At 43.6% G+C, this 10,263-nt stretch overlaps 2 protein-coding genes across 3 annotated transcripts; one reads left to right on the top strand and one right to left on the bottom strand.

The window, feature by feature from the left end:
• Positions 1-370: 370 nt before the first annotated feature.
• Positions 371-6,199, bottom strand: bub1bb (BUB1 mitotic checkpoint serine/threonine kinase Bb). The gene is made up of 9 exons (XM_080011845.1): positions 6,058-6,199; positions 4,702-4,868; positions 3,993-4,052; positions 3,714-3,858; positions 3,401-3,597; positions 3,145-3,308; positions 2,234-2,430; positions 2,060-2,160; positions 371-1,286 (listed from the first exon to the last, which is right to left on the bottom strand). The coding sequence occupies exons 2-9, from the start codon at positions 4,842-4,844 to the stop codon at positions 1,013-1,015; spliced, it is 1,281 nt and encodes a 426-aa protein (XP_079867971.1). The 5' UTR covers positions 4,845-4,868; positions 6,058-6,199; the 3' UTR covers positions 371-1,012.
• A 336-nt stretch (positions 6,200-6,535) lies between these two features.
• Positions 6,536-10,148, top strand: zfyve19 (zinc finger, FYVE domain containing 19). Of its 2 annotated transcripts, none has more exons than XM_080012412.1 (11): positions 6,536-6,652; positions 6,761-6,882; positions 7,177-7,230; positions 7,318-7,484; positions 7,618-7,760; positions 7,928-8,027; positions 8,567-8,785; positions 9,136-9,212; positions 9,456-9,557; positions 9,665-9,807; positions 10,035-10,148. In XM_080012412.1, the coding sequence occupies exons 1-11, from the start codon at positions 6,599-6,601 to the stop codon at positions 10,117-10,119; spliced, it is 1,266 nt and encodes a 421-aa protein (XP_079868538.1). In that variant the 5' UTR covers positions 6,536-6,598; the 3' UTR covers positions 10,120-10,148. The 2 variants fall into 2 exon arrangements, with proteins under 2 accessions (XP_079868538.1, XP_079868537.1); XM_080012411.1 differs by having other exon boundaries at positions 7,919-8,027.
• The last annotated feature ends 115 nt before the right edge of the window (positions 10,149-10,263 follow it).

Below are 10,263 nucleotides of genomic sequence, written 5' to 3'. Positions count from 1 at the left end.
AATTCAATTCTAGAGAAGCTTTGGTGGGATGGTGAATAATATGCGTATTCTCCATTATGTGGATTATTTGATCGCCAACAATCACCAAGAGAAAGATCACTCATATATTGTTTTATAGTGTACGACAAACGCCAGGGCCTGTGATTATCTCTGGTTTGTGAACGGTCTAAACTTGGATCAAGTACCGTGTTGAAGTCCACTCACTGTATAATAACCGAGTCAGAGAATTCTAAGAGTTTTGAAAATATATTGTGAAAGAAATTTAGGTCGTCCTCATCGGGGCCATAAATATTAGCTATGGTTAATTTGATGTTACATAAAATTCCGTTAATCATTATGTAGCGCACTTCTGTGTCTGATATTGTGGTTTTACTCTGATATAGGATGCTTTTATTGATCAATATAGAAACATGGATGTGGATTTGTAGTTTTCCCATGCAGCAGCACAGTGCATCCAAGGACGGGGTACAGCACCTTCCGTCGGTCGTTGATCTCCTGGTGTAATTGAACATTTCACCAATACAGAAATAACCCCAAACTGGTGTATAACGGATTCCTTCTTCTCACATGACTTGAGGAAAAAAAAAAATTACATCTCTGCTGATAAAGAAATTAAACTGACTCAAACAGGAAGCTGCCAAAAATAGTGTGATTGTGATCTGAACGCTGCAACATAGAAAAATACTAAAAATAGAAGACAGTTAAGATGTCTGAAGGAAAGAGGTGTCCTAAAAGTAAAAAGCAAAACATATTTTAGCACTGTACAGGAACATGTCAGTATTAGCTGAGAAAAAAAACAAGATAATGATCACATAAAAATAAAACGTATAGCCGTTTTGCTTGCGTAACCCCCCCCCCCCCCCCCCCTTCTCATTTGAGTGTAAAACACAGGGAGCACAAAATATTTTGACCAACAACGCATAGTGCTCAAACAGTACTTTGTGAAGTACTGTGCGATCCGGTGTCGGGTGGAAAGTCTTTCCTCCAGACAGCAAGAAGTCCAATCAGTCTCTCAGTTCTCTATGCCAGAACTCGCCTTCTGTCGGTAGCGCTCAGCGCGCAGTTCCTCGAAGCAGAACTCAGTGGCGCCGCTGAAGAGCAGCTCCTTGCAGTACATGCACTGCTCCTGCACCTTCCCCCCTTCCGCCTCTCCTGGGTGCTGTTGCTGCTGCTGCTGCTGCTGCTGCCGATGCTCCTGCAGTCTCTTCAAGGGGGTCTCCGACTCTCGGCAGGGCTTGAGCACCGACAGAATATTGTTCACCACAGGGTTGATCTTACACGGAGTCCTGAAAAGAGGATAGATAGATAATGAATAATAAATAATATCACCATTAGAAGTGTGAATCTTCACTGGCCTCACGACTCGATTACGATTAACCTGTCAACGATTCTCGATGCATCTCAATCTCTCGTATCGCATTCCCAGTTTTCTATATGGGCACCAAGCCCTGCACCAAGGAGAGGTTGAATATAATGGTTAACACCGGGGAAGCAGGTCGGCACAGGTCTTCAGAACATGTACGGGGATGCTGTCCGGACCGGCTGCTTTCCCGGTGTTCACCTGTCTCAGAGCCCTCCCCACGCCGGGCTCCAAGAAGCTGAGTTCAAGTTCGTCACCACTTCCGTAAACTCGCTGACACCATCGGGGTTGGAGCGATACACAGCCCAGTCGACATCGCTCAGCACGCCCTGCAGCGTGGCTTCTGACTGGCCGGTCTAGCCCCTGATCTCCCTCGTCACCAGAGTTTCCCGAACACGATGGAGATAAGTCTATTTTGTGTAAGCTGTTATTCTAATCACAATAAAATCTGTAAATTAGAAATTAATGGTTGGGTCTGGTCGATAAGCGAGGACCCGTGTTATTTCACGGTAAGTGTCCTTGGGTTCCTGAAAGGCGCTATATAAATCCCAGTTATTATTATTAATTATTATTATCAATTATTAATTATTATTATTATTATTATTATTATTATTATTATTATTATTATATAAACGTACCACTGTATTGACTTTAACCCCAACACCTCTATTATGAGGATGTCATGTTTTGGTAACCTACATTGCTGGCGGCTGGTCCGACTCTTCAACAAACGGCTGGAAGGTGGGCTTGACAGGAGGTGGAGCCACTATGGTATGGCCAAAACGGTTCTTCTGGGGCATCTATAGCAGAACAAACAAATTGTGTTGAAAAGACTAAACAATAAAACATCTTTCAGGCTAATACGACACATACCTTCACGTCGCACCATCTTTCAGCCTTCTGCTCATTCTCCTTCGCCTTCGCCGGGGGAGGGGCAGCCCAGGGCTCCAACACTGGCTCTGATGGGCCGGCGTTCGGGGCCTTCGCCTCATCGAAGATCATGAGGCGGCTGTTTTTGGCGCCGCTTGGAGCTGGAAGCTGTGAATGTGGCTGCAAGCTGCGGGAAGGATCTGTCCGCCAAGATGAGACATGACATTAAAGCTTGGCTGAAGTAATTGTTTTCAAGCTTTTAACACCGTTGGGGCATTCTGCATCATGTTAGACTGGGGAAATATTAGTTTGACTGTATATTGGTATGCTTTGAACAATGTTATGTTTTTCAATACTACAGTCAAATTATTGCATTGGCACTTTTTCCCCCAAATGTAGGAATAACACATTACAGCTTTAGTTTTGGGTGATAGAGTCAATAAGAATGTATTTAAGTGGAAATTGGCTGTGGTGAGAACTTATTGTTGAAATAAAAATTTTAAGTTAGTCAATTTCAACTTACTTATGTAAATTATTACCCTAGTTGTGGCAGTTTGTGTTACTCACATGTCTCTGAGCTGAGTTCTTTACACAAGTGAGAGAGTAATTGCGCATTGCAGCAGTTACAGATAAGGGAACAGAAGCCTGTATTTGACTATCATAACTCGCATTTGACTGAAATAGTACATGCATTGTTGTCGGACATTTTTTTTTTCCAGTATTCTATTCCAGATTAACTTACACTTGGATGACAGAAATACCATGCATTGTTTCCAACACGGGGTCACTTCATGTAGCCAAATTACATAAAACTGTTGAATATTAATTGTTTCTTCTGTTTCTGTGCAAAATATCTATTTGCAATAACAATTGAACTACTGCGAGCAACCTACTACTGCTAACAAACTACTCACGGCTGATGGCAGCCCCGACTCTGTTGATGGGTGCGATGGCCCTTTTCTTCCCTCTGGGTTTGAGATCAACCAGAGAAACTCTCTCTGGCTGATTGGACCCTTCGTCACTGTCTTCATCTTCCATGCTGTTCATCACCTGCCGTGACACACGTGCTTGCAGAGCCCTAGAAAGAGCAATTTTAGGAGCAGTTACCCAGGAAAACAGAGTGGTCTTAAACTGTTTTCAACCTCAAAGAAATACAGTTTCCACCCGTACTTGTGAAACTGCAGAAGCTTGTCTCTGGGCTCAGCGCAGATCTTGATTCCATCCTGGAAGACCATGTCGGCCTTGCGGGAGTTTCCCTGTTTCTCATACTCTTCGGACCAGGCGATGTAGAAGCTAGCAAGATTCACACCTATCCCCTGGGCCTGCATGTAACTGTAGATGTCCAGAGGGTCTGGACAAATCTCTGCCTGAGGAGACCGACGTGTTGAGAAAAAAATGAATGTCATTAATTTGCGTCAGCTCAACAAAATGTAAATATATATTTCAAAATAAAGGCACAATTCACCCTTCTGAGCACACTTACAAATTTGATCCAGAGGTTGCAGTAACGTAAGTCATTGTGGTATTTTGTTTCCTCTGTGAATCGTGTAACAGCTCGCTCCAGTAACGTGGCAAGGTTGCTCTCCTTTCCACCCTGTGGAAAGGTCTGCTCTGTCCAGTTCACATACCTATTTGAAACACAAGAGACATAGATCTGAAAAGCACCTAAAAAGTTCCCAAATAATACTTTTTTACCACAGATTCATTTTTAAACATGGCTTTCATGTTACCTATTAAGAAATGGAATAAGCATTTCTCTTACCGGTCCCAGACATCCAGTGGATCATCTCCGCTATATAGTCGGAGCTCAGATTCAAAGGCCCTGAAGAAATAAAAATTATTTTGACATGTCTGCAAGCATGTAGACTACACAGTCAAGGGTAGTACAACTATTTTATTACTGCAAAATTTCAAGTAGCTGTACTTACATAAGTGTAATCAGTTTTGGAGATTTTTGCTCTACTACATTTCAAATCATTTACAGTATATCAAAAGAAAGCCAAAGCAAGAGCAAACATCATGGACTGAATCAATGAAACTGCTGATTTAGGATTGTTCATCAGTGACTGGCAGTGATTCATTGGGTCCATATCCTTGTAAATTACTTAGACCACCTGTACTATTTATTTTGTAAATTGTCAGGATCTGCACGAGCATGGACTCATCTGCAGAAAAACGGTCCCGTAGGCTATTTATGCCGTATTATAGGCTCTGTTATATCAGGGCCCTGGATATAATAATTACTTTTACTTTTAAGTAGTACATTTAACAGCAAGTACTAAATACTTTTCAAAGTAGATATGTCAATGTGGTACTTTCACTTTTACTAGAATCATCTTGTGTCAGGGTATTTGCACTTTTACTTAAGTGAACGGTCTGAGTACCTCTTCCAACACTGAAAATGGGCCTCCTCCTTGTCACCCAATTCAGAAGGCATGGTTTAGTGTTTGAAAGCCAAACATGTCTCTTACTGTTTCTCTTGGTTGAAAGCAGCGCTCAGTCCCTCCTGCTGTTGACTGAGCGCCTGGTGCAGAGTGGAGATGGCCCTGCCCTGCCTCAGCGGCTGGATGTTCTCTTTGCTCAGCTCCCATTCCACATCGCCACCCTCTGCCATGGTGCAAGCCAACACAACCAGTAGCTAGACCATACGAAGTGAGGACGTAAAGACAAGTTGACAAGACATAAGCGAATAGGTTATAGATGTAAAACAATTTAGCACTTAAAATCGTTTTTAAAAGCCGGCAATCGCAATGGTGACAAGTTAAGAAACAGAATTAGCATTACATTACATTACATTTCATTTAGCAGACGCTTTTATCCAAAGCGACTTACAATTATTCAAACACCGACAGACGCAGCCATCAGGAGCAATTGTGGGTTAAGTGTCTTGCTCAAGGACACTACAGCATGCTAGCAGGAGGAGCCTGGGATCAAACCAGCAACCTTTTAGATTACTAGACGACCAGCTCTACCTCCTGAGCTACCATCCCCCTAATTAGGGACAGGGAGTCTCTGTTGCAATAAGTTGAAGTTAGGGCTCTCACAATCATGACCTTTCAAGTGTGATGCAAATAATTGTGATTAAAGATTTCATTTTCTTTTTTGTTAATTTTATGCCACATAGTATACGCCTACGACTGTGTAATAATACACGTTCACCTCATAAAGAGGAGGCATCCATTGACATTGGAAAGTATACATTTACGTTGACCATTCATTTCAGAATCAGAATTGGGGTTTTTTCGCCAGGTAGATTTACACATACATATAGTAGAATTCCTAGTGTATGTATGTATGTATGTATGTATGTATGTATGTATATCTTCTGGTGAGGTGTGGTGAAGGAGAATAAAAATAATAACAAGAAATTGGATAAGAATAAAAAATTAAATTGTATTGTAAAATAAATACAAATTACTAGAAATATTCAACAGAAATCGTTGTATAGTTATGTAGTATAGTTAAGAGCTGCAAATGCGATGCTACGCAAAGGATAAATATTGGTGTGTGCGTGTGCGCACACATATATATATATGTGTGTTAAAATTATAAATTATAATATGAATGATTACTATGTGCTTACTATCTCATTATAGTATGTACAGTGTAACACCAGTGTTATTGCACGTACAACCCCAACACTACTGGTGGAAACGCACTGAAATCTAATTTGAATGTGTGGCGACAATAAAATGTCTCCAAATGAGCTTGACGCCAGCTTCAAATTCCCCGGGACACGGGGATGGAGACGATTGTGCAATGTGACGATTTTACAAAAAACAACTAAATCAAATAATCGCGAACAGACGACTACAACGGATACTCACGTCGAGGCCCGGCGTGCTCCTCGACACCCCGTGTCCGGGCTAACCGTCGGCTACTAGCTTGACAATCCTTCCTCTCGTCGCTTGGGTTTGTGGATATTTCGGCGGGTCCTGAAAAAGAAAGTACTGAAAAAGAAAGTATTCCAGAGAACGATACGATGTATAATCCCCCCCCCCTCAAACCCCCAATTCTTTCCCCTTTTCCCCGCAGATCTCAGGCGAATGGTTGGTGGTGGAGATGCCCGGTGACCGTTCACCGCTCGCTCCGTGTTTTGAGTTTTGAACGGGGGCCGCGAGAGGATTCGGAAGGCGCTGATTGGACGAACCCCCCCGCGTCACGCCGAGCGCCGCGTCCTCGTACGTGAGCGCCTCACTTCCGGAATACTTCCTGCTCGGGCGCAGAGACGCGTTAGACGCCGCTTGCGTGTGGCTGAGCCTGCTTTTTATTTTTAATTCAAACGACATGCTATTGTTGCGTGATAATTGCACATAGTTTACGAAAACCCGCGCCCTCATTTACACATGAAGCTTCGCGCGTTTTAATATGGACAGCCGTTGTTATTGCTGTGCGTCTAAGTTTAGTCTGTTCAAGAAGGAGGTATGTCGGCGATGGACGTGACGTCATCAGTTGTACACGTTTATCGATAAGTATCCGCTCAACGCGGTTGTTATGCCTTTTCTTACATGACCTTTTTCTCCTCCGCAGCTGGGATGTAAAAGTTGCGGGCGCTCCTTCTGCTCAGGTTGTCTCAACTTTAATGCTGTGGTGCCTCGCTGTGGCAACACCAAGCAGAAGGTCTGCAAGCAGTGCCATGACAGTCTGACAGGGTAGATAATGCTAATTATGTTTTCCAGTGATGATGCTGGACACGACCCGCTTGTCCTAAATATCTAATTATTTTTAAATAAATATCTATTCTTACCTAAATGATAAACAATCCGCATTTGATATAGCATTCTTTCTAGTCTTTCTGTGACAAATGTACTTTTCACTTCGAACAAAAGCGTCTGCTAAATGACATAATGTAATGTAATGTAGTCCAGGGGGCACAAGGTGCTTTACAATTACGTCTCACATTCTTGGTCATGCGAGGCGCCAAACTTGCTCGCTTTGTTTTTCAGTTCGGAAACCCCTCGCAATGACGGAAGATGGTCCCCTCCAGAAAACTATAAAAAGTCAGTATGCTCCAAATAATAACACAGACATATAGTTTGTTGGGACATCAGTTTATATCATTCAAAGCTTAAGCCTTTCCTTCCCAGGCGTGTTGCTGCATTCGAAGCCAAACAGCAAGGGCAGACGAAACAGCCTCTCGCCCACGGTCATATGAGAAATGCTGCTGCAGGGCATATACCAACCAGAGGCCTCAGTAAGGAAGACCAGGCTATTGCTGAAAGGCTTCAGAAACTCAAAGAGGACACCAAGCCAAGTAATGACAATTTTAGTTAACAAGCACCGTTCTTCATTAATTTAAAAAAAAAAAAAAAAAAATCGATATAGAAAATAACTTTGATCCTTAGTCCTTTGCTGATATAGTTTTACTATTTCAACCTCTTATTCAGGGTCTATTCCATCTGAGTGTGAGATAGAATCGCGTCTTGCTGCTTTGAAAGCTCCCAGCCAGTCAGTGCCTTCTATGGGGGAGATGGAGGACCGACTGGCAGCACTGCAAGGCAGACCACCACCCTCTCAAGCTCCCCCACGTGTAAGTCCATCCCAGCCCTTCTTATATACATGGAGCTTATAGAAAGTGACAAAGTGCTTAAATTTTGCGAAACTAAAATTTGCTCATGATTTTATTTCCACTTGTTCCTCAGAGCACTCTGTCAGTCTGATAAGGTTCTAATACATTGTCTTGAACAGGCACACCAGGCCCCTGACAACAGGACCCAGACAGAGCAAGCTAATGATCTAATAACACAGATGACAGAGGAAGTTGCTATCGACGGCCAACAACCAGATGCTGAGGGTGGTGAGAAGTTACTCATCTATCTCAATCATTTCTAATCCACATTCTAATCATCAATTTGTGTTTTCCATGTGTACACATCAGCCGAATTTGTGTTTTGAGTCTTAACATGTGGCACGGTGCTTGCACTGCTGCCTCGCAGCAAGAAGGTCCAAAGGGTGGGTTATCTCCTGATTAGGGACCTTTCTTTATGCATGTTCTCCCTGTGCTCACATGGGTGTCCTCCGACATAAAAAAGGACCCCAATTATAAACACGCAGGACACTTTCCTCTCCTGTCCCTGACCACGACATGGATCCACACCTGGAATTGGTCCCCGGGCACTGATGTAATGAAGGCTGCCTACTGCTCCGGGCTGCCCCCTGGAGGAAGGATGGCTGGGATGGGAGACACGCAGAGGCTGAATTTCCCAAGCCACCACTCCCTGCGTGGGTTTGTGGTCATCACCACTCCCTGCATGCGTGTGTTGAGGGCAGTTGTATCTGTGAGACAAGTAATAAATCATTCTTCTAAGCAGATATAACGGATCGCCCCCTTTGTAGATGTGGACGGCCCCATGAACGACTTGAACAAGGGGGAGGTGTGTGGGCTGGAGGAGAACTTGGAGGAGAACCAGGGGCCTGGCAGACAGCTGGAGGATGAGAAAAATCGTCTGCTGGAGGAGGCCATGGCCGAGCTGAGGCAGGAGCGCTGCTCCCAGGAACAGGTCCTACAGATGGCGAAGAAGCTGGCCGTGCTCAAAGGGATGGACCCAGGCAAAGGTACGGTCCAGTGAAACCTAAGCTCCCTCTGTTGTGGATTTGGATGAAGAATTTAATTGCTGCTGTTTAGTCGGTAGTTGCTCTCAGTGCTGGCAGTCATGGCTTATTCAATTTGACCTTTTCCCTGCACATTTACTGGCAAGCCACTTCTACCGTTCTTTCACGAGTCATACTTATATGAGAAGGTGGCAGAATTTTCCTGAGATTATTAAATGTTGAATGTCTTGTTAAGAAAAAAAAAATTGGCCCCATTTAAAGTGTGAATGTCAGAGTGTGACAACATCTGTGTTCTTGTCAGTCAGAATCATGGGACGGGCGTTGTCAGGTTGCTCTCTGGTGTTGTCTTCTAGTCACTATGGAAGACCTCCAGCATCCTGACAGTGAGGAGGAGACTGAAGAAGAGGCTGTGGCCAGAGTATTGAAACAGGTCCAAAACTCAAGGGAAAAATTAATGGATGGCTTTGCTTTTTTTTTCCACTCAGGCCTATAGAACCTATCCTTTCAGCTACACACTAAAATCTATTATGCGATGATTTTGTAGTTCTAAGTTCTGATGCATGCTCTAATGATTAAAGTGAGCATATCCTGACTCGTTATGGCAGCAACAAGGGGCTGCTATGTTGCTGAATTATTTGTACATAATTTAATTGTTGTCTCATTTTGTTGCCAGCTCTCAGAAGAGGCTGCGTTGGATGAGGCCAGCGGCTACAACATACCTTTTGAGCCCAGGGGCCCAAAGAGGACAGAAAAGAAAGCCACCTCAAAAAAAAAGGTACTTAAACATAATCCAAGCCGTTTTCTTTCAAAGGACACAAGAAATATCAAATCCAGTTTGTTTTATTTAGTGTGTTTTGAAATATTGTTCTTCCTGCTCCAAAGGCCAGGGTTCCAGTGGAGGCGGCGGAGAGGCAGCTGTCAGACAGCGATGGTGAGGAACTTCCCTGGTGCTGCATTTGTAACGAGGATGCCGTGCTGCGCTGCCAGACCTGCGACGGAGACCTTTACTGCAGCCGCTGCTTCAGGTAGCGCCAGTCACTCATTCATCATGTTCGGTGTCATTGTGTCCTGATCCAAATTTAAGGCTAAATGGGCCTGGAGTGCGGTAATCACATTTATTTCTGCACCATAAAGGAAAAAAGGCCATGACTTGGCACGCAGATCATGACCCAGATAAATCTTGTTCTACCAGCATGCATATCAAGTATTCAGAGTCATGAATTATCAATCAACAATGCATAATTTTCCCCAGGGAAGGCCACGATAAATATGATCGGAAGGAGCATCGCACCACTAGCTACTCTGCGCCGAAGAAGAAAAAGAAGAAAGGGACATGATGTGCGAGACCGCAGGCTCCGGCTCCCGGCCGTGTGTAAATTACATTTACACTAAATTTAGTCTTAACAGAACTCTTATTTAGCAGAAAATGCCAAACAGAAGCTCGCCAGAATGAAAAACTTTTTTTTTTTTTTTTAAACAAG

Source organism: Zeus faber (genome assembly GCF_960531495.2).
Source record: "Zeus faber genome assembly, chromosome: 13".
NCBI lineage: Eukaryota > Metazoa > Chordata > Actinopteri > Zeiformes > Zeidae > Zeus > Zeus faber.
This window is presented reverse-complemented; position numbering and strand designations above follow the sequence as displayed.